This window comes from Coccinella septempunctata, chromosome 2 (genome assembly GCF_907165205.1).
Source record: "Coccinella septempunctata chromosome 2, icCocSept1.1, whole genome shotgun sequence".
In the NCBI taxonomy this organism is placed as follows: domain Eukaryota; kingdom Metazoa; phylum Arthropoda; class Insecta; order Coleoptera; family Coccinellidae; genus Coccinella; species Coccinella septempunctata.
This window is the reverse complement of record NC_058190.1, coordinates 43,477,504-43,502,369: the sequence shown is the minus strand read 5'-3', so window position 1 is coordinate 43,502,369 and position 24,866 is coordinate 43,477,504. Positions and strand designations below refer to the sequence as shown.

General features: G+C 36.3%; 1 protein-coding gene across 2 annotated transcripts; it reads right to left on the bottom strand.

Annotated features, from left to right (window-relative positions):
* Positions 1-299: 299 nt before the first annotated feature.
* On the bottom strand, positions 300-24,598 carry LOC123306898 (serine protease Hayan). Of its 2 annotated transcripts, XM_044889088.1 has the most exons (5): positions 22,660-24,598; positions 14,898-15,110; positions 9,213-9,324; positions 6,698-6,857; positions 300-958 (listed from the first exon to the last, which is right to left on the bottom strand). In XM_044889088.1, exons 1-5 carry the CDS (start codon positions 24,089-24,091, stop codon positions 467-469), a joined length of 2,409 nt encoding a protein of 802 aa, XP_044745023.1. In that variant the 5' UTR covers positions 24,092-24,598; the 3' UTR covers positions 300-466. The 2 variants fall into 2 exon arrangements, with proteins under 2 accessions (XP_044745023.1, XP_044745025.1); XM_044889090.1 differs by lacking the exon at positions 14,898-15,110.
* Positions 24,599-24,866: the final 268 nt, after the last annotated feature.

Sequence of the window (24,866 nt, the reverse complement as noted above, 5' to 3'; positions counted from 1 at the left end):
TTCGTAAGCAATAAGATTAATACTTTTCTGACTGTTTCTCTCTCAACTAGCTCTTATTATTTACTAGATCACTAACTTTTATTTATTCTATAAATATGTTGAAATATTGAAAACTTTCACATATCTGTAGATATTTGTAAGTTAAATCAAACACAGATCTTCATGAAAATCTGAATTTCAAGTACAGAAACTCTCCAGAGGAGTTTTTGTGACCATAGCTACTGATTATCCTGAAAATTTCTGCAAATTTTGAAGAGACTCGATTCTACTTTTCGACGTTGATAAAAAAAACAAACAAATAACTTTATAATGTTATATTCGAGAAACAAGCTCTTTCGTTCTCATCAATATAGAATAATAAAATATTTATTAAATAATTACAAAATAAATAAAAATATCACGAACTCGAACTCGAGTATCATCATTTAAATATCCTTCAAATAAAAGTCCTCTTATTCACACTTCATCACGATGTTATAGCCCTATTGATCCACTCTACCGTATGGGCAACCCTGTGGTAGATGCCAGGTTGACCAGGCTGAGCACACGAGTACCCTGCCGACACTATACCGATCAGATACCACCTTCCCTGCCTCTGCAGCATCAACGGTCCCCCAGAGTCACCCTGGCAGCTGTCTCTACCTCCTGTTTTGTAACCAGCGCACATCATCTCGTCATAGATGGTGACTCCGATTCCTTTGCTCCTGTGCCACCTCTCGCATATCCTGTTGTCTATCACCGGGACTTGGACGGCTTGCAGGGTCTGAGGACGCAGCCTGGAACCGGGACTGAGGGCACCCCAGCCCGCTGCAACCCCAGTTTCTCCTAGAAAAGTCTCTCCTCTTGGGGGAAGGCAGATGGGGGTGATGTGCGGTAGCTGGTGGGCGGTGCGATCTAAGCGCAACACAGCTACGTCGAATCTGTCGGCTTGGGGGGTGAATTTGAAGAAGGGATGCACCTGAGGAAAGTAAGAGTATCAGAATGGAAGAAATAGGGAGGGTTTCTACAGAACTACGAGGTCGTCTGAAAGGTGTAGGGCGAGGTTGTCATAATTGTAATTGTATAAGAAAGTTTGGTATAGGGGGTGTTCCAAATTGTTTATCTTTGTCTGTTTGTCAAATATCTTGGTCAGATAGACAAGAATTTTGATCACGATTTTCATAAAAACTCCCTAAGAGACAACCATTTTCGGTTATATTCATCTTTATTTTAGATATTTTGATATTTTTTCAATTTCGGAAATGTGGTATAACTTTTCTATTCTTTGATAAGTATATCCACTTTCTACAGGCAATGTTTTCATTTTACGAGGATGTATTGATATCTATAATAGTTAGCCTAGACTAGTTTCATGCATAAAAAAAATATTGCGTTACCATAGCAACGAACAATAACTCATTAGAAGTGTCAGTGTGAAGTTCGAGGTCAAAAATGTAAACCAGAGTTACGCAACAAATTAAAAGAAAGAATGTGTCCACCGAAATTGTGAAAATCGAAAAATTGGAGTATCGAGCCATCATCAAGTACCTGTATTTAAATGAGTTAAGAGGTAAGCACATTTACGAAGATATGGTTAATAACCTCGGTGATCAATGTCCTTCGTATGCGACCGTGAAAAATTGGGCTGCAAACTTCAAAAGAGGTAAATTTTCCATTGAAGATGATGACCGATCGGGAAGGCCAGTTTCTGTGTCAGTCCCCGAAAATATCTATGCAGTTCATGACATGATTTTATCAGACTGTCGAATTGGGCTAAAACGGATATTTGAAGCACTGAATATTTCATACGAATGCGTTCATTTTATATTTCACGTCAATTTGGACATGAGAAAAATTGCTGCAAAAAGGATCCCCAAATGTTTGAATGTTGACCAAAAGCGTGCTAGATTTGAAAACGATGTAGACTTCTTAAACCGAATTTTTACTATAGATGAGACTTGGGTACATTTCTACGATCCAGAAACAAAGCAACAATCAATGAACCCTCTGGTTTAACAAGACCTAAGAAGTTTCGTGTCCAAAAATCTGTTGGAAAAGTTGTTGCTTCAGTTTTTTGGGATTGTCATGGAGTAATCATGATTGATTTTTTGGATAAGGGTAGAACAATATCCGGAGATTACTATTCGACATTACTGTCCACTCTACGGGAAAAAATTTAAGAGAAAAGACGCGGAAGGCTATCCAAAGGTGTTTTGTTTTTGCAGAACAACGCCCCTGCACACAAATCTCATGTTGCCATGCAAAAAATTCGTGATTTAGGATTTGCATTTCTAGAACACCCCCTCTATTCATCAGATTTGGCTCCATCCGACTATCATCTCTTTCCTCAACTGAAAAAAAGTTTGAAAGGTCGTAAAGTTTCTTCCAACGAGGAGGTTATAAAAGCTGTGAAGGTCTGGTTTGCAGGGCAAGCAGAAACTTTTTTTCTATATATCCAATTGAGAGGAGAATATGTTGGGTAATAAAATATTTTGACATGAAATTTTGTTTGGTTCTATAGTAGGCTAAGAACTTTTCAATATGTCCTCGTAGGTATAGGGTTCATTTAGGTAACGCCTTTCTTTCTTACGTACATAAAATCGACGAAGATAATGAAAAATAAAGAGTGTCATGAAAATTTTGAGAGACCAATCTAATTGGTAGATGGAGTGCATCTTTCTGCCACCTAACCATGAGATTGCATAAACTCACCACAGCTGTTTACTATTTAATAGTAGGTATTTCTTTAAAAGATTTGCAAGGTGGATTTTCTTTCCCAATATTCCTTCCTATTTAGCATCGTAATGAAGTGGAATAATTAGCATCGAAAGAAGTGGAATAATTAGAAATGTCTACACACAAAAGGTTAACTATGAAATTTTGTAATGAATTTAAAAATTTCTCCATGAGTGTTCCTCATAAACCCTTCTTCTAGCCTGATAGATTATGGTACATAGGTAATAACTAACCATAAATGTTCTAGGTAATTTGCATTTTTTTTTCAGTTCTATGAATGTTTTGTGGAGCTTTTCACCAGGAAAAAACGTAACTGAAAAATTCAGTTTAGCCTTCGAATTACACCCATCTTCCAAGAAACAGTCGTTGCCAACATTACGAATTCCTGCTTTCCGAACATCTTGCGGAATTCAATTTCCCCATCCGAGAAACGAAAATAACTCCATCACACATATTCCCAGATTTCGTCCCCCGCATTTCAAGGGGGTTCATAAAATTTCCTAGTTTCCGCGAAGTTTTCGCTGAAATTCCCCAACAGAATTAGCCGCTCTGAAACGATAAAATGAGCTATAACTCCGAGTTTCGACGCGCAAAAAGTTATAACCGACTAATGGAGGATGATTCGTTGACAGCGCGCTACCAACTTTCGTTGAAATAATTCATATCCTTCTAGTCATTTACCTCCCTGAATTTGCCGATGTCGGGAATTCAGAAAGTCGTAACCCCAATCGGAAATGAAAATTCCGACGATTTCATTGTGATAAATCAGATGAATCCGTGAATAATTGAGGAAGTTTTCGAGTGGCTTAGGTCCAGGCTATCCATAATCGGGAAAAAAGGGTCAGAAACCCAACTTTGTATATAATTCAGAATTTCTGTGAGAAATAAGGGAGAGAAAAGGGTGGGCAGAAGGTAAAAATATACTGCACAGATAAAATCTGACGGTTTGCGAAAATTTAACCTGAACTATTCAGCCATTCATTACCGTTCGATCCATAAATTCACCCTATCTTTTATGGCGAATTACCGTTGCTACCATAAAAATGGTAATATTGTTCCTAGAAATGCCAAAACCTTGTCTGCACTTGGTGAAGATTCGTATCATATTGCACATTGTTCCATAAAGCATAAAGACATGTCATATATGTTGAATCCCATTGAAAAAGCTAGAATTCTCCCAACAACTTTTGTTGTCATGATTCCTGTGCAATAGGGACAAGTACCTTTATTACGAACTTGTCTTAAGATTCATCAAGTTAATGAACAGAACGATTAATTTTTGTGGCTATAGGTGATTATCCGTGTTCGTTTTCTGCCAACGCTTTTTCACTGTAGAATCAGAGACTATACTTGATTGGAATTACTGGACATGTTTAGTTTATACATGAATGTATTAGTAGAATAAGCATTCTTCATTCAGGGTGTTTTAATACAATGCAGTTGCCTCAGTTTTTCTCAGAATATAGACAGCCGGTAGAATCAATTCAAGCTCTTTAGTTGGGGAGCCGACGATGCTAAATTAACGATGGGATTAACTCGAGCTTCGTGGAGACCTAGTAGATTTTGAAGATTGGACGAAAAGGTTCTATAATGCACTTTCAGCGGTGGGGAAGAAAACGTCTTCAGGTTTTCAAAGATGTAAGAAAAAATCGTCAGGTAAACATACTCGAGAGTGTCAGATACGGTATATGCCCTATGTGTCTATGATAATAAATTCATGTTAATCTGACAGTTTGCATGGTGGGGATGTCCTTACGGAAGAGTTGAAACTGGTAATAAACAAAAATTTCCAGCGTGTCCTTTGAAAATGCAAAAAAAAATCGTTACTTGTACATAACTTGCTTGTTGTTGTCTAACAAGCTAGTTAGATTTCCATACAGATGGTTAATCTCGGTATTGCAGACGTGTTGACCCATTATTCTGACACTAATCAGGGGGTTTTCTTAATCTGACAGTTTGAAGTTGATAACAATGCATTTTTTAAAATATCTCCCTTCCTGTACGTCTAATCGTTTCTGTGTTTATTATAAAAGTTGTAGATAATAAAATTCCATATAACTTTTGTCTGAAGCAATTTTTCATACCCTCAATTATTTTCGAGCTATAGGGTGATAAGGGCGAGGAGCTTAGCCACACACGCCAAGGTCGATGTAGAAACCCAGTTTAATGTACACTTCTCCTCAAATATCTCAAAAACGTTCAAACGTAGAAAAAATTGCTTCGGATGAAATTTGTAGGAAATGTTATGCTCTACAACTTTTATAATGAAGGCAAAAACAATTTGAAACCCAGAAGTGGAGATAATTCAAAAAAACTGATTTTTGTGACCGTTATGGCCAATTCTTATTGTTTCGGCTTGCTGATGTCAGATTATATTCTTTCCGGTATTCTTGAATCATTAGTTTCAAATTAAGAAAAAGATCCACCGCGCTCGAGAATGTACACGTGACGTTTTTTTTGCCCCCACACATTTTCGTCAAGCTTAAACGACTGTCAGATTGAGAGAATGTATACTATTCAACATGTAATTAATCACATGTATCAATCTGACACGCTCGAGTATGTACCACGATTTTTTCTTTTACTATTCTGACAGGCTGTCCTAGACAATTCCCCCTATATACAGGTGTAATTTTTGATAGAGGTACTCTACAGGGCTAAGGTATCTCCCCTTATATTAATATGAAACGCTCAGTTCTGGCGCGACCACAAAAACACGACACTCAATAGTCTCATTATCAAGGCTCGATTAGATTATAGTATTATCGATGCATTTCTCTCGATTAGAAACCAATGCCAATGTCGTTTCCGCGTTCATAAATCCAGACAACCAACTCGTAATATCAGCAGCGATCGGACAACACCTGTTTGACTGACGTGAACGAAAAGGAAAGTGAACCTCTTACCTTGGCCAAACATGGAATAAGATTCTCGCCGATAAACTTTCTTGGCGTAATAATTCTCCGTATAATAGTGACGATACTGGCGTCACTTTCACCTCTTCCTATTACAAAAGCATCGCGAACACTTAATACTTCCTTACGTCAAAAACAAATAATTAAGACATTTCGCAAATCACGCTTCGGTTTAGAAAGCGCATTGGATGGACATGAATATCAATGCATCATGAATGGTTATTGATGAGCCTCCTAAATATCCTTTCGCTTCCTGTGGGGGAGATGAAGCAGGGGTCTTTAATCGTAGGATGAATAAATTTCGAAGAAAATTGGTTGATATTATTGGTGGACTTAATTTTATGAGGTTTTGAATTGAGGCTCAGTTGTTCTATTTCAATAAGTTCTATGAAAAACAATGAGATACCAATCAACTCTCAGTGAACTCAGCTTCGAAAGTTCGACTGGAATCTGGATGGTTCCATAAAAAAATATTGGAATTTTCAAGATGAAACTCTATCTAACAGTTACGTGGACACCATCTTAACAATACGAAATAAAAGAAGGGTTCACTAAAAACCCGTTGAAGAAGTTGTTGAAGAAGTTGATGAAGAACAGACAAAGCCTTAAAATGAAGGCATAAGGTGTTCAATGAACTGGCTGACGAAATATAACTTATCCTGAGTGAATCATGCCAACAAAATGGAATTAATTTAACCAAAACTGTCAATTTTTGCTTGGATAAGGACATTTTTCAATGTGGATCTCAATTCCCGAATTCCCCAAAGAGTGGAGAGACATATGCTTTCGAAGGTTTTTCAGATTTGAGAATTGATATTTTGTTCAACAAATTCTACGAAAAATTCAAAAGGCACATGAATGATGATAGCAAGATTGAAATAAAGACCTTCGGAATGATGAGATTTCCGACATATTCTTTATTCAGAAACTTCAGAGGGAAGTTTTGGAGTATGTGTCCATTTCAATAGGGTTAATGTCGATCTAGTTATTCGTCTTGAAATAGTCAAGTTCAGTCAGACCTTTCAGCTATACTAGTCGTTCGTCGAAGATACTTCAACAATTCAAACCTGAATTTGGGAAACTCCGAAAGTGTAGGCAGGTAGCGGTTCGACAGCTGAATTGATGACGTAATCTCCGAGTGTGACGTGAACCTGTCTAGGTGTCGCTCTTGCAACACAATGACCTGCAGTTACCACGTGACGTCTACTGACTAGAGATCCTCCACATCTGCAAAATGAAAATCAATAATTACATCCTAACTAAAAACTTAGACGCTGCTACATAGGTATAATTTTCATATTCGCATTCATGATGCAACATGCGTCCCTTGTAGATAAAGAAATTCTGATTATTGACTATGGGTCTTAACTCAAAATCAGCGTTCATAAAGTTGATTGCAATGGGTTTTTCTCACTGATAGATAGTTCAAAAAGAAAATTTCTTCTTCGGCCTAGCAAAATGTATTGAGAAAATAATTGGGTAACATCTAGCATCATTTACAAGGACAGTGGAACACCGTTTTTTCAAACTTTCGGTGAGGAGAGCCTCTCATCACCTCTAAAAAAGTTTCAGAATTTCAGTTTTCGTAAAATTTTATAGTTTTTCAGATGTTGTTTTTTTATTACTGAGACTACATCATTTCTTTGAAATCTTCTTTTTATATCCTGAAAATCTCCACATATGTATAGGGTGGGCAAAATTGGTGATACCTGAACTACAACTTTTTAACCCAACGAGACAGAGAAAAATGAATGTACCATTCATGTCGTTCATTTTTCGAGAAACTAATAATGCCATCAACTGCATTCCTCTATCTTCTTTTATTTTTGAGTTTAGGCCAAAATTTAAATTTGGGCAATTTCAACTTTGGTCATTATCTCCGTTTCTGTTTGTGCTAAGATGTTGAAATGAAGACTCAATAGAGACACTTTTTTGATAGCAATTCAGTGGCGTACTATGATTTTTGCCTACAGGTTTATTTGCTGTGCTCTAACATAAAGTTCTGTTTTTTCTTATGAAAACAGTAGTTTAAAATGACTTAGAAAGAATCGCCATTTTGTTTACCGTTTCAGAAATACATATATTATACATCACCCTCAGTCTTTCTGAGTCATTTTAAATTTTCATTTTTCAGTTTTCATTAGAAAAATGCATCTTTATGTTATAGCACAGCAAATATACCTGTTATAATGACTAAAGTTGAAATTTTAATTTTGACCTATAACTCGAAAACAAAAGAAGATAGAGTAATGCAGTTGATGGCATTATTAGTTTCTCGAAAAAAGACGACCGTAATGTGCCATGCATTTTCCACCATCCCGTTGGGTTGAAAAAGTTGTAATTTTGCCCATCCTGTACACATAAGTATTTCGAAAGGAAAGTGACTTTTCTGAAGAGAAAACCAAACTAACTTTTGAGGAGTGGGTTATTTCCACACACTCTGCCTGAGAGTGTTTGGTCATCTTCTGGTTCAGATAGGGTATCTACATGACTTATGAAATCACTCAGTATTTCACAGAAAAAAAATTATCATAAAATGTTCATTTTAACATTGTTGATAAAAAAAGGGACAATATGAATAGATAAGGCTGACAGCAAGTTTCATGATCAATTAAACCTATCAAATTTAAAGTTACTTCATAGATTCTACTGAAAAGATGAACTGAAGGAGGCTGTAAATTGAAGGGACTTTATAATTTATTATGAAATTACAGTTTACACTTAGGTACATGCCAGAAATTAAGAAAGGTGTTCGATTTTATGAAAGTAATGAATGATTGCTTATGCTAGAAAAAAGGTAGAGTCTTTGAGACTGCTATTACTACATATATGTGTTTTTAACTCTTACTTCATCGTGTCATGGTTTTTACGAGGTAGCTCTTTTCAATCAGATTTTTATGTTTGCTGAGATGTTCCACAGATCTTGGCGATTCTGCGAGTATTCTGTGAAAATTTGTCGCCCTGAACAGGGAAGTATCTCTGACAGAATCTCTCCAAATTTTCGTTATGGTCTATCTATATGTATACAGAAAGCACAAATGTTCAACTTTAAGGATGCCATGGTATCGTCTACCAATAGATTTCCAATAAAATTTCACGAAGAACCTTGTGTTTGCAAGAGTACATTCAACTTTTTACGGGTGTATTCCACAAGTATATCCCATTCATGAAGTACGGTTCACAAATACGGAAATAATAACTATTTCCAATTCTTGTCGCATCATTCATGTCAGAGGTTATTCGCAGAAAGTCGGCAATGGCATAAAAATAAACACATCATTCCGGGAAAGCACTACATGAAGCTCGTTGAACTTTAACATTGATCCAGCAGGCGTGGAAAGAGAGAGGAGCTGCGCCGCCTCTTCCATTAATCAAGTTTATATTCGCTCCATTTCGGGTATAATAAAAATTTTACGCGCCAAATGACCCTTTCAAAAAGTCGTATATCACATGAAGGAACTACTGTGAAGAATAATGCTGGAGTCATTACTTATGATAGCATAAATTATTCTCGTCCGAGTTTCTTACTTTCAACTTTTACTCGTATTTCAATGCAGAAGTGAAAATGGTAGCTGTATTTACCTTGAGGAGCCGATCCTGATGTAGGCTTGCCAGGGAAACGTCCCAAAACCCGCTTCTTCACCTCCAACTATTCTCCTCTGGGCTTGTTGTCTTGGAGAGGAGATGCCACAACCTGGAAGATAAGTTTTTAGTTGAAATAGGTGAAAAATTCGTTCAGGAGATGCCAAAGGCAGAATTCTGATCTCAGGATGTAACTTAGGTAGGTATAGATATGGGGAGTCTTAGAGAGTTGAACCCCTTTTTACTCTGAAGCCACTTAAGTTGTATCTGTGAATGGTAGCAGCTTATTTTTTACTTGAAGATATCATGCTCAAATAGGTAACGATAGATAACAGTAGAGTGATGGTGAGATGAACTTTTTGAGTACAGCAATTCTTTTTTTAGGAACCGAAAATTGGCTAATGTCTCCCTAACCCATGGGAGAGTTGAACAGGGGGCGAGAGAGACTTGACCATAATTTTATCTGGAAAAACATTGAAAGAAAACAATTTCCAATGACCAACGATTGTCCATGTCAAGGTTTTCATCATAAGATGTATCATCGTATGAAATACCTACATATTTTCTATTACATAGTCACTCTGACTTATTTCCGAGATGTTTTTTACTTTTTTGAACCTTTGTATTTTTTTTTATAATTATTTCTATTAATTGAATTTATTTTTTTTGGAGCAAACTATTATTTAAGCTCAGTGTGGGAAACTTGGACCACTGATATGTCTCCCGACCATAGCATGGGTCAAGTCTTCCACACTCCCTTTTAGTCTATCCAACAGATGTTTTCTTGAAACTTTTACAACTATTATCAAAAACGCTCATCGTTCGTAAAACGATATTTATCAATGATAGCAATGAAACTTAATAACACCACGCACCTATTGAACTTTTCAGACAGTATAACAAACAAAAATTATTCAATTCTTTACCTCCTAACAACAAAATTACGTTCAATCCTCCCAATCCCGTACTGTTCTGATGGCGGCCAAAATGGAGCCGCCACTAGTTGTGTCTTGTTACGAGTATGTCGCAAGCTATTAACGATACCGGTAGTGCTAAATTTGAATTGAAATATTTGAGGTGGTTCAAGTCTCTCTACCTGAGCAAATCTCTCGAACTTCTTTACTATTTGTCTGTAATTTTCAATTTTCTGTTTTTTTTTTAGTTTTTTGGGATATCTGAACCCAATGTTTTAAATTTTCATGTCTGACTGTTTGTCTAGGGTGGGTGAACCCCTTATTATAAGTGGAGGAGGGGAATTCTCCAAGGGTGGTTTTAGACTACAAAAAACGTGCAGTACAATAAAATTAAGTGGAGCGGAGTAGAGTAGGGTGGAATGGAATACAATAGAGTAGGGTAGAGTAGAGATACAAAAAAATTCATGGCGCCCAAAAAAAGTTTAGTCGTTCTACCCTACTACAAATTTCACGTTTTATGTTTCCACGTTAACTACAACTCAAAAATTGTTTTAATGTTACACACTGTAGGTTCATTCTTCTGGAGCAGTGAAAACGGTGACAGTTTTTCGTAGAGAGCTAGTGTACGATTAAGACTTTTCAACGAGAGCACAATCAGATGCCACGGTTAGTTACCGCCAAAATACAATAATTTTCCATCAGAAACCACAGAGGCAGATCATTTCTATTATAAATTACACACTGTATCATGCTAGTTGAGCGAAAGTGGTTTGGCTGTCTCATCCGCACCCGACTGTACTTTCTCTGCTAGGCTCGGATATTTTTTACGGAAAATCACACAACAGAAAGCGAAACTGGATGACATTTCGAAGAAGTCATCCTTGCGTAATGGGCCCGTTTGGGAGACCCCAACTATATCGAAATGCTGTAAAATGTAGTGGAGATAGTAACCTGATAGGTGGAATAAGAAAGTAGATTTATTCAGCGTGACCGATTGTCTAAATGACGATTAATCACATGAGCAGGTCTGCGAAATGCACTGGGTGTTTTGGGTGTTTGGGAAAATTACATTTCTCAAAAATTACAATGGTAGACGATAGTATACTAGCTATAATATGCGAGTACAGAATGGGCAAAATTCGTTGTCTAATGAGAGGATCTCGAGAACTATAAGAGCTAGAAGAAACCGGATGACAAATTTGCAAGCTTTTTTTCAGAGGAACAAAGAATGGAGAAAACCATAGCCTCCTACGATTCCTCGTTTTTGAGTTATTAGCAAAAAATGAGATTTTGACGATTTCGATAAGTTCTTATAATTTTTTTTGTCTTTGAAGTTACAGATCTGAAACTTGAACCTTCTGCAAACACTTTTTTACTCCCTGGGAAGCCCACGTAAATGGAATTCCACTATAAACTTGTTTTTTCTTAATGTTGTGGTTATCAGAAGACAAACAAGGATTATGGAGAGATTCTGTGAGATTTTATATGAGCCCACCAATGTATATGTTTCCGTTTGAAAGACAGAAGTTGGATTTGGTAGCCGCTTAGGGGTTGAAGTAAGTCACTGAATTTTATTGCTATTCCCAAGTCTAGTCCCAATTTTCTAATTGGGGTGATTGAAAATCTAGACTTGGAAATCTAGACTTGAAACTCGGAGTTTGAAGTTCAGAAACAAAATTCCGAATAAAAGTTCAACTTTTCGAGTCACTGTAGGTTTTTTATCACTTTTTAATACATTGACTGAAAAAACTGTAGGTACTACGGAAAAGGATCGATCGTTACGAATGTATCAATTAACGTTTGAATACAAATAGTGATTTCAGAGAAAACATCGTAGTTTGCATGGTTAGTCAAGAGAATATATGAAGATATATTTTTTTTTGACAAGACTGAAAGATCTCCTAAGAGTAAATTTCACGATAGAGTAAGAGTAGTACCATGTTTCTGACAATACTTTTTTATTTTACTTGAAAGAAGATCAAAAATTGTTCGAAACCTAAATGCATCAAGTATCCTTTCAAATGAATAATTTCAAACATTCGATTAAACATGTGCGTTGAAATAGTTTTTGATTTTTAAATATCCTCCTTCTGACAACCCATTCTTTCAACATCTACCAACATTATATCTAATTAAAATCCATTTTCTGTTATAAATCCACGAAAACCTTTTGTTTTTTTGTTAATTAAACGTACAACTTTCAAGCTGCATCTTCGGTATCAACAAACTACATATATTAATTATATAAACTTCGTAATCTCTTTCAATAATACACACGTGATTACGAGTTTCGAATTTTAATATATTTATGCACTTTCTCGCTCGTTTAGAGAAGCTCATTATGGAAATTAGAAACGTGAAAAATTATTATCGACAGGAACCACTCTCACTTATTGTCAGTTGATGCTGACCTATCGTAACATGATAATGAAGATAGTGGATTATAAATTGGGAGGAAGAGTTGTCCAGACCTATCGCTTAATCATGCAATTATAATATTATGGGTGGCTGTTATGTAAAGAATAGAAAGTAATCTATCAGTTTTTTAATGTATTCTATTTATCATTATGGCTTTCAGGGGAAACACACACAAAAAAAAGTTCATTCAAAAGTCTCACAATATTAGCTGGTTACCTATAAGAATGAAGTTTGCAAACCTAGACGATCTTCAGCTCAATGAATCATTGGATGAATGAAGCTAGTGTCTTTTTAAAAAATGTTCCCAGGAATATATTGGAAAAGGTTGTCCCTCAATAGAAAAAGAAAAAAAGAAAACAACAATTTCATTGTTGCACTAAACAACTTGTGAAAGAGCATGAAATTAATGTTCCTATTTTGTTGAAATCTGATACGAATAATCCACATTTTTCAATTCACTATCCATTTTTTTTCGGATTGCTTCTGATTCAGATTTGGCAAAAATTAATTTATTAATTGTCGAAGTAAAAAGAACACTATTGTAAAATTTTACCCTATATGGGAAATGAGCTGAACAGCCCAAAAGTTGCCTAGTTCTGTTTAAATTTTCATCATTGGATTAATTAATACTACAATATCATGAAACAGAAAACAATGAAGAAAATTATGAGTTCTATTATTGCCATTTTGAAATTTCACTGCGAATCAAATGACTCAGTCATTTCATATCAGAAACCAAATTAAATGGCAACTATCGCACATTCAATGAGTGGAATTCACTAAATTAATTGTTCGTAGCAATCACATTCGAGCTAATTGGAAACGTTTCTTTTGTAATTGAATCATTTTAGCAGTTTCAGCTGATACTGAGAAGAAAACGGATCCATAAGCGAGCATGAAATTGGTTACCTTGACCAACCGGCCTTGAACGTGAAAGCTGGAAACATTTACGAATCAATTCAGCCTCAATTATTGAAGTTGTGTAAGCCAATTGAATTCGGACTCTTGTACAGATGCTGGAACCAGTGCAACCCTTCAATTCGGAAATACTGCACACCAATGAACTAATTCAGTCTGTGAAAAATATTATGTAGAAGGGATTGAAAGAGGTTTAATCTCGTGGATTATATACTATTATTTACGTTTTGGTAAAATCTTGGGTTCTGGGTGGTTCTAAGGCCAGCCCTGTGATTATACAATTCATTTCATAGTTTCAACTCCACATGAATATTTTTAAAATCACATCGCATCATTCTTATGATTTTATAGATAGAAGATAGAACTTCCCAAAGAAAAGTAAAACCATATTGAATCATCGTTTGAACGAACGTGTGAAACTTTTCAAATATGGACAGTCCGATTCTCGTCATCCTGAGGAAGTTGTGTAACAAGCCAATAAAAAATAATTGGTTATTTCGTAAACGGATACGTTTGCCAGTTTCTCTTTTCAATATAAGAACATCGACATCGACGAAGAAATTCAAGCATGAATAAGAGAGGAAAACATGCATTAGACAACTACAAACGTCGTATTATAGGATGAGCACTCAACAAGGGACAACGAATTCAGATTATCGCGACTGCTATTGGGAAGATAAAAAGCAGTAATGTCATTGTTGCGTACAGTCACTATAAAATTTTTTTGGGAGGGCCTGGGAAACTCAATGTAGTTTTATGCTTATTCGAAAATTTAGTAGATTTCAGTCTCTGGGAGGGAGAGGCACATAGAATTTTGTAGGAGGCAATGCCTATCCTGACCCCTACCTATCCCATTAACCATAAACTTGTGACAATTATTCCACAATTGATACTACACATGAGTGGCAGTAGCAGCCCATTGTTGAACCTACGGACACCTACAAGAAATGAGTTACAATCAAGCCATTGAGTGTTATGATCACCATATTTTGTGTGTTAAGAAAAGGAAGTTTTCTCTATGAAATTTTAGGTAGTATTGCTATATGATGTGTCCTGAAGAAGAACATACATTCAAGAACAAGAAAATGAAGATATGAAATACTTCAATGAATGGGAGAAAAAAATAAATCGTAATTGAGTTGAAAGAGCTTCACCCCAACGTTGAATTATTTCTGTTTAATTTAACGATCAATAAATGAATTAAATTGTTCCATCCAAGAATTTTCCAATCGAAGGCAGCCAAATTAAATTTCGAAAAATAAATAAATGAGAGAGGAAGGGTATATACATGGAAGGACTCGTAAGTGATATGAAAATAGAGCTTTCACAAACTCTGTCCTTGTTAGCCCAAAATCTACAGCCCAGCATATTACACCCACTTTCACCAGAAGAAATTTAAAAAGTTTCGAACCCATGCTCTTCTCATGCCACTTACGAGTATCATCGAGGGTAGTGACGGACTTTGCACTTTCTCTAGGGGCTTCCAGGGTGCCCACGGCCAGAGAGGGACTCTGGCCGGCTTTAGAGGCCCCTTTCTGACAGCATCCTCTCAGGAAACCATCGCACGGGCTCTCTAGCTGCCCTCCGGACAGCCAACAAGTCAGGAAGAATTCGCAGGAAGCTCCAGATATGCACATAAGGTCCGTACCTGGTTTCATCAAAAATTTTGGTGTTAATGAAGTCGTTTGGCAATGTGAAATTTTGATTTTTTGAAGCTTATGCAGCCATTTAGGTACAACAGGGGTAATTTCGGGTTTGATATTTTTTCTATTGTACAGGGTAAGGTACCAGTGATCGATTAGTCGATCTGACGTAGGCCACATTTTGAGACAAATATCATGTTTCTGATGGTTTCAACTAGAGGTCATTTCTGGAAAACTCTTTGAGTAAAATTTACGATTTTTTAATGAATTCCCAAAGAGTTTACCAGTCCTCTTCAGTTTTTTCGATTACTATATAGGTGGTCCGAAAGACACTACGATTTTTAGAAGATTCTATCAAAATGAAGACCACCTACTGGGGTATCCAATACACACAAAAAGTTCAGGGCATACCATTTGAAAAAATAAAGTTATTGACGTTTCTTTATCAATTTCATTTTCGAAAAATTGAAGTGTCATTTCATTTCAGATGGTTAAAGAAGTGAATAGTATTTTTCCATAGATCCTTATGCTGGTGGGCTGGGCATCAGATTAGGGAAAACAAGTGATAAATGACAGTGCATCCAATTAACTCCACATGTATCTGATACTTTTGAAATTAGAAAACGTGAACACTAATTGGTGGTAATAATTTATTCAATTTCAGTAGGAGAAGTGTTCGTTTTAATAGATTATATCAGGAAGTAAGACGAATGAGGCGTGTAATAGACGGCGGAGATATTCTATTACGATAGGAGTATCAGAATCTCACTTCATCAGGTTCGGTCATTTTTATAAATATTGAAAATCATTGAAAGTTTCGAGATTTTTAAAACTGGTGAATGAAGTATAAAATTCAACGATAAAATCTTAATTTAACATTAAACTTTCGACGCAGATATAGGCATGTCTATTTTTTTGAAATATTCTCAATTTGCTACCCCTTTCGGTTAAACTGTCTTACGAATTGTACGTTGTATGCTGGAGCTATCACTCCGTTGTCCTTCGTTTTGTTGTTTTGGAAATATTGTCAACCAATATTTGAGCAATGATTCAAATGTTTGAATGTTGACCAAAAGCCTGCAAAAGTAGAATCATCGCGTTCGATCTGAGATCGATTTGAAAACAATGTAGACTTCTTAAACCGAATTGTTACTATGGATGGCTTGGGTACATTTCTACGATCCAGAAACAAAGCAACAATCGATGGACTGGCGACACTCTGGTTCTCCAAGACCGAAGAAGTTTCGTGTCCAAAAATCTGCTGGAAAAGTTTCAGTTTTTTGGGATTGCTATGGAGTAATCACGATTGATTATTTGGATAAGGGTAGAACAATAACCGAAGATTACTATTCCACATTACTGACCACTCTACGGGAAAAAATTGAAGAGAAAAGACGCGGAAAGCTATCCAAAGGTGTTTTGTTTTTGCAGGACAACGCCCCTGCACGCAAATCTCAAGTTGCCATGCAAAAAATTCGTGATTTAGTGTTTGAATTACTAAAGCACCCCCCTTTTTCACCAGATTTGGCTCATCCGACTTTCATCTCTTTCCTCAGCTGAAAAAAAGTTCAAAAGGTCGTAAATTTTCTTCCAACGAGGAGGTAATAGAAGCTGTGGAGGTCTGGTTTGAAGAAACTTTTTTTTTTGAAAGGTCTAGAGACGTTGCAGGTTTGCTGTAATAAATGTATCCAATTAAGAGGAGAATATGTTGAGTAATAACATATTTTGACTTTGAAATTTTGTTTGGTTCTATAGTAGGCTAAGAAGTTTTCAATATATCCTCGTATATCTCTTTTAGTTCTCTACGATCCTAATGCCTGTTTAGGTAAATTACCCTATACATACATGAACACATTCTTCATAAAAAAAGTCATGGGAACTAGAGATATGAAAATTTAATTTTCATTGAATCACTTTGGACTTCTGACAAACGAAACTAGAAAAAGTTCATATATTTTCTCATTAGAATAAATCTTATTGTCCTCTGGAGAAAGCATGTCAACACGAACAATCTCGACGTAAAACACAGGAAATTTTTCATCTACGTCTAGAAATTGATTTCGAACTAACAATTCTGGAAATTCATGGCTCCATGAATGGAATAAGAGCCTCATGAATTATGAAATGAACAACAATTTCCGGTTCGAACAGTATAAATTGAATGTACAATACTACAAATGTTTATTGAGGAAGCCTGTAATGGGACACCGATTTCCAATTCAAATGGCTTTGTTCAACGCTCAGAGTGCTATCGCTCACAACAATGGAACCATGAATTAGATTCGGATCAACAATTGACTGTGTTCACTGTTATTGATGGTGGGCGAACTAGGGAATAACCAATCCACCTACTCTCATAATAAAGAAATTTTTTTTGGAAAATTGAATATGATCTAGGCTAAGTCGTAGGCTCTGGAATTTGGAATTGATGTAGTCCATACTTCACATGGTGTTTACTGAAAATTTCGTTCAAGATCCTACACAATCTGATTCTTTCCTAGGGCCTCATTTGAAGAATTCTGTTTTTCCAATACCTAATTCTGACTTGAACTAAACGAAGACTAGCATAACTGAAAAACACTCGTCAAATTAACAATTATCCTTTCATAATAACCCCCTTAGGAAGCAACTAATGAGAAGGAGTCTAGCAAAAACTGATGAGTGCAGATTCTGTGGGAAAAAAAACATTCTAGACCATCTGGTGACGGAATGTCCCTCCACTGCAAGACAATGCAAAAATTTTTTTGGAAGGGAAATTGAAGTCAATTGAAGTGCAATACAACCTCCCTCAAATTCTTCAAGAGCAATCAAGACGTTGTGTGGCACAATGTACCTATGTATTCTCTATGCTCTGTCCACTGTGAAAAACTCTGATGATGACGCAGGTAAAGATTATAGAGTAGAAAGATGATTGATGATGATTGTCTAATATCTTGGTGATATTATTGTAAGGTGAAGAACTGTAGATCAAATGAAATGGATTTTCCGAAATTGAGTTTTTTCTTATACTTTACCTACTAAGGAAAATGGAAATATAAGTACTAAAACTCATAATACGTGACTCGGTCATTCATTGATTTTTATTTTCAGTGCTCCGAAGTGGATAAAATTTTCAGGGCGCAAAGGCCTGCAAATACTACTGAATACATGATGTTCAGTGAACATTCTACTGCAAGTCAATTGAGAACTGTTCATCCACGTAAATTGTTGTATGCAGAAAGCATCCCTTGCATGAAGGGCCCATTTAGGGAAATTTATTACTTTTAAACGTCCATTCGAAGATAATCAACTGCTACTCCTTCAATATATTCAGAAATGCAAAGGTTCTATTGATTTCGATTTGGGAATCGAGTGACTGTTAAATTTTTGCTTCGAAAGTCAAAGTTTTATGAAACTTGCTGTGAGTATTTTGTTCATTCATTGATCCATCTGTATATTGTGACCATACCGTGAAGAAATCATAAAAAAAGCATAAAGAAACTATACTGACGGGCTTACATACAATTCTTGTATTTATACCTCTGTAAGGTTTTTTAATTATGGTTCTGAAAATTCTGAAAATAATATGTAAGTAACTGAAAGGTGTATGCTATGATGATATATTGAATATTTGTTCATATTAATTTCTGATATAAATTGTACACATTCAACTAAGTTTATTAATTCAAAACAACGTATTGCACAGAATTAACACCTTTGACGTAATAGCAGATCACCATATACTCCTGTGTCCTAATCAGAGCTCTATTCGTTGTCCATAATTTTGTATTTTTGTAAATTTTTAATAAATTCCAAATGAAAATATAGCACATCCGAATACATTATATTATTGATATCAATTGATTCCAAAGGATGTTCAGAAAGAAAACTAACCTCCTGGTCACGAAACAAAACCATACTTTTGTTTTGTAGCTCAGGATGTTTGTTTTCTGGTCTCAACAAAGTCGATATTGAAATTCAATACAAGGAATAGGAATTCGTATTTCGCGCCCCTCAATTCTAAAACAGAAAACTGTTATTATAGACAGTTCGTTTTCAGCGCTATCTCATTGTCTAATGTGTTTTCACTGGCCAAAATGTAGTCTGTTTTTAGTATTAGACATATGAGGACGTTTCCTATCTTTCTACGCTGCAGTGAGTCCTGTTGAAGTCACTGTATTCTACTCGTAGATAGAGGAAGTGGAAGATAACGTAAACAACAAGAAAAGTGTGTCAAACATCTCTATGTTTTTGTTGACATTTACTGTGCATCTACTCCATGTTTGTTTACGTTTACCCCAATATTTGAATGTTTATTATCGTACTTGTGTTCGATGTAATAGTGTTTTGTGCGTTTTAAGTCTTGAGTATCAAGAATTTCGGTGTTGACATGCCAGTAAATTGTCTAATTTGTGGAAAATATGCCGAAAAAGATAGATTCGGATTGGGGTAAACGTAAACAAAAACAAGTTGATGTTGGACACAGAGAGCTCTCCTTCGTAGCTGCGCAATGCGGTATCTTCTCTTTCCTCTATCTACGATTCTACTCTATAATCTTTGCATATCAGTTAGGATATTCATTTACTAGATTTGATTCCTGGAATTCTAACATAGCGAAAAATAGGGCAGCAGATAAAATCGAGAAAAAATATTAACGAAATCAACTTCGCATATTTCGGAATCAGCCTATAGCAACGATTGGGTAAGTCGATTCAATCGCGGGTGAAAATTCTACCCATCTAATTGCGAATTTCTCATCCGCTAGCAGTTTCCACACAGGCGGAATGATTTAATTTCTAATTACAGGAGCCGATATGATCCTCTAATTCAATTTCTCATTTTTATATTCCACGCTCATTGACGTTCATCATGAGTTGTTCGTACCCCGCCAAACGAGTTATTTGTAACGGAATAAACGATGGACTAATCGATTCAAATGTGATAAGCTGTGGATTTTGAAAAGTGAAAACTTTGTTGCAGCTAATATGAGGCAATGGAGTATGAGATAGATCGGTATAGAAACTTAAGAATGAGATTAATGGGATGATTCCATGTCTGGTTAATTCGGAGTTATGGGAACAGTTCTTCATTGAACATGAATTGGTTCAATCAACCTCTCGAGCTTGGGTTGTTTGAAAATAATTAAAGTTGTATTAGAGACATGGTTAAATAACAATCAATTGTAAACTTCCACAGCCAACCATAAGTGCGGAAAAGAAGAAAAAACCCACAGTAGTCACTTGAGCTTGAAGCCTTAACAGTCATTTTTAGTAAGGTTGAAGGAAGCTCTAAAATTAAAGGGTTTGATTATGGAACCGACCGTTATCTGAGAAAATATGCGTTTTATGCGATTGTAAAGGTTTTTCAAGGGGCTTGTAACGTTGGTCATTGTTTGTGCAAGTCCTAGAGTGTCCCTCCTGACCTGACTCCAGAGGGATGTCCTCTTGAACAATTCCCACTGGAGAAAATATATGGTGTTCTTTTGTAACCCCACAGAAGAATACTGTTCTTTCAGGAAAGATAACTACTGGAAATCGTATCACCAAAACATGATGAGTATTTCATATTCACAAGGATGTGGTTTTGACATATTTTTCTAAAAGTATTTTAAGTATTGGTTAGGTTAAATTTGTTGTAAGATAGGGAATAAAATATAATAATAAGACTTGAATCAAAATCCAGTATTGTTAGAAGAAAATTTAGAAAATTCACTAATGAAAAAACAAGCAGAAGATTCTACAGATGTTACGTTCTCAGGAAAATTGATTTCGTAGAAACCTAAATGGAGTTTGATATACGTGTTTGTGATATTTAAAATGAAATACACTCTGTAAAGTTAATTTTGGGAGAGGCGATGTTTTCAAGATCCGTTTCGTATAACAATTCTGATTGTTGTAATATTAGTTTTTATAATGTCTACCAAAGTCTTCACAACCTCTCTCACTCTCTTCATTCTCAATTCATAATCTTGACGATATTGAAATAGGTGATAGGATCTTAGTCGAATAAGAAGAAAAATTATCCCGCTTCTTATTGCTCTGCCAATTTCTACACATGTTATTCCCATGATTGCACAGCCGTGGAATATTTCACTCTTCTGAGCTTGCCAGGAACAATTCATTTGAATATTTCCAATTTCACTTGTGAAATAAGAAAAACCCGTTACATCTTTCCGGATGTTGGCCGGTATTGGATAAGAGTATGTTTGAGTTCACGAAATTCATGAAGTGCTGTTACCTCACGTTCTTCTAAAAGGTGACTGACCCTAGATGCACATCTGAAAGTGGACTACCAAACAATGGCAGCAGAAAAGGCTGCTTCTTGAATTGAAACGACGCTCGAAATGAAAGTATTGAAAATTGTTCGGTTTCAATGGTTATCGGTGCTAAATATATTTGCAGACAGAAACGAATTATTAATTTTTACAGGACCTAACTCGCTTCATTTCAAATTTAACGATTTCAAATATTTTTTCATTCCTGCACATATAGATATCTAGATATTATATTTTCGAACAGATTTCATGTTGTAATTCCCGGAAGGTATTGAAACCTACTATATTTCACTTGGTGTCTGTGCTAAAAACGTGAATCCATATATTTTACTGTATGTAATGACCCTTGTAAAATGACCTATTAATTTATGGTATTGCGAATGACCAAGACTCGACTGACCATGGCTAAAAAGCCTGGAAACTTCCCGTCAACGTATTTTGATAACTGACACATACAGGATGGTTCACGAATAACTTTACATGGTCTTACGCCACTAGAAGCAATATTTTTCTCTTAGATACAGGGTTATATATTGCCTTGGGGTTTTGGTGAGCTTTTACTCCCGAACCTTACAATGAATTCTTTTCAAATTTGTCATTTATTGTCATCCCTTTATATCAAATTCTTCGTATGAACTATACATTTTGTGATACATCATCATTTAGTGCGCATTTAACTTATAAGGGAGCAAGATGTATATCATAAGCTCCAACTTTCGAATATAAGAAAACTTTTGATTACTGAATCCTATTTCAAAAAAATCCCATCACATATATTTCAGGGCCGTTCTAGTGGGCAAAAACAATATTTGAAGGATAAATCTACCCAGAATCAGATGATATTATTGATATTATGGCCTGTACTTTTTTGGCATGGTTCATACGAAGAGTTTGACGGTCTGAGATGAGAATAACTGCCAAATTTGAAAGAAATGTGTTAGAGTTTGCTCATGTCTACTTGTTGTTTTCTTCCTCTTGTAGATAGTCACCGTAAAATCATGTAGAGTTATTCGTGGACCTCCCCGTAGGTATATACCAAACTTGGCCCTTAAAAGTCGACTGATGAACAACAGAAATAACGTCGAGTGTCTGAGCTAAGCTCGTCTATTGTCAATACTACCAAAGAAAAAACGCTTAAAGGAGCTTAAACACACAATTAAATTTTCACTGAGGGTTTTTTCCAATGGAAAATTATGTGGAGACTTTCATCTGCACTTCCTTAACTCTTCCTTCATTGTTGTTACAAATCCCCAAAGGTGGAATCATGCTCAATTTTCTTCGCTAAGGAAAGTGGAACTCACCTCTTTCCCTGATATCAGGTTCCTGTAGATCCTGAAGCGCACTGTCGGCGGCCAGCCAGTCGGTTTCATCCTGAGCTGCACTCACAGGATTCGAGTCTCTAAACGCCACAAGATCCGTTGGAAAAATCACTTTCGGTTTTCTCGAACCAGTCCAACCGTTTTGCCACCTAGTCGAAGGATCGTAGAAGGCATCTCTGCCAGTTATTTGAAAACCAGGAAAAGAGTCACTGAATCCTCTAAGTCTCCTGGGCAGACGGTACCCAGGGATCTCACTGTTCGGTGGACCGATTCTAATACTACTAAACACGTTTCTGGACTCTTGTTCGTTGATAGAACCCTCGTGAAGGTCTGAAGGGTAGATGTACTTCGATCTGTCCTCCCTATTGGAGTCGAATCCTTCGTAGGAGATGGACGTTGGCTCGTACTCCGGCCTGAATCTATCTCTGGGAAAGGATATGGGCTTACGAATCACTTTGTCACTCGTGAAAGGAGACGGTACGAAGCCAGAGTCGTATTTTCTCGAACTCCGATAACTTTTCCTTTGGACGTTGATTAATTTGGGATGAACCCTTCCTCTGTAATTATAAAGCATCGAATGGTCCCTGCTGAAATTCGGTGGTAAAATTTCGCCTATATGCTCATCTTTTGTATCCTCCTCCAGGTTATCATCTCTCCTACTGAATTTTTGCGCATTCTCTGATATGGCCCCATCTGGGTTAGCACTAGGTTCAGTCTTGCTGAGTTTCAGGTCTTCTAAATGTTCGATATTGCTGTTCTTCTGCAAATTCTCGTGGAATTTATCTGTTTCATGAATCAACAGATCGAGTTCCTCCCTAGTCAAAAATTTTTGCGACTTGTTCTCATAGTCCTCCTTCGATATCCTGGAGTTATTGGTGAAATTGCCGATTACGTAATCCGGACTTTGGTAGCCTTTGCTCTCGTAAAGTTTCAGAAGAGGTCTTATGAAATCCCTTTCCAATAATTTCTCATATTCTGTTTTTCCTTGTCTCTGTAGGAAATCGTTTATTACATCCTGTTGCTTTGCCGGTTCCTTGGGTTCTTGTACTTCGATGGATTCTTCTGCTCCAGTTTTGTCTCTTTTCTTGATGTTTTTGAGATAATGGTGAAAAACTTTGAGGTTTACGTGCTCCTCCTTGAAGTTAGGGTTGTTAGATTCTCCAGTTTGGTCGTCTAACAATAAGATTCTGCCATTGTACTGAGGTGTCGTGGTATCTTCTGGATGAGCATTTGAGGTTTCTGGAGGTTGGTCATCACTTCTTGCTTCTATACTTGTCACCTGGCTACTCACTGGTAGATAGTTTACTATTGTGTATGGAAGAAAATTTGTGTTTCTCTCATATGGCGGGTCTGCAGCTTGAATCAAGAAAATTCCTAAGACAAGAGCTAAGATACCAGAGTGTATTTGGTTCATTCTAACGAAATTCCATCTATCTCAGTCGGAACTATTCTTTTTCATCGCGAACGACGTACACAATTCAAATCTTTCAGTTTGGCCCTGTCGAAATGATTGAGTTTATCTATTAATCTGAACTGCCACTAACACCAAGAGCTGATGTTATACGTACAAGTTGAAGGTGAATGATTTCGTCTTCAGTCTTCAAAGGTCGGCAAGGACGATAAACAAAACACAATCACCATTTCACTCACAAGCACCGTTGATCATCGCAAGCCGACTGTTGGTTTGGAGATGTCTTCCATGCTAGAGAGTTAAAACTTTCACACAGGCTTATTCACTCACTTTCACTTTAACTTCTTCGAGTCCCCGTATAAACAACTCGAGGTGGAAATACACTCGTGCTTCTTGGGATACATAATAATTAATTATACATACAAAAAACTCACTGCCTTACACTACAAATTACGACAGGGCGTTCGGCATATTAAGATCTTTTAAATGTTGCCGTGACAGACATGACTGTACACCAAAAAATCATTCAACCTTTTCATTCTATAATTATGCATATGTAAATGCATAGTTGCGAAAAAATTCAAGGGGTGATTCCTTTCCAAAAATTAGTGTGGGTCTTCCACATAAAAGTTTTGAGCAAGTACTGCTCCCTGAAGCAATTTTTTTTTCTTAGAAACCAGAAAACTGAGAATCAAATTGAGCAGACAGGTATATTATGGAAGCGGGCTGGCAATAAAAAATGTTGTGGTGGTGTTTTTCTAATGTTGTCCCGAAATGA

Bases quoted from the DNA above. Each gene is read 5' to 3' on its own strand.
- LOC123306898 (XM_044889088.1), bottom strand. From the start codon at position 24,091: ATGAACCAAATACACTCTGGTATCTTAGCTCTTGTCTTAGGAATTTTC. The intron at 15,111-22,659 runs GTGAGTTCCACT...TGATGAAACCAG, and splicing joins ACCTGATATCAGGGAAAGAG to GTACGGACCTTATGTGCATA. The intron at 9,325-14,897 runs GTAAGTGGCATG...CTTATCTTCCAG, and splicing joins CACTACCCTCGATGATACTC to GTTGTGGCATCTCCTCTCCA.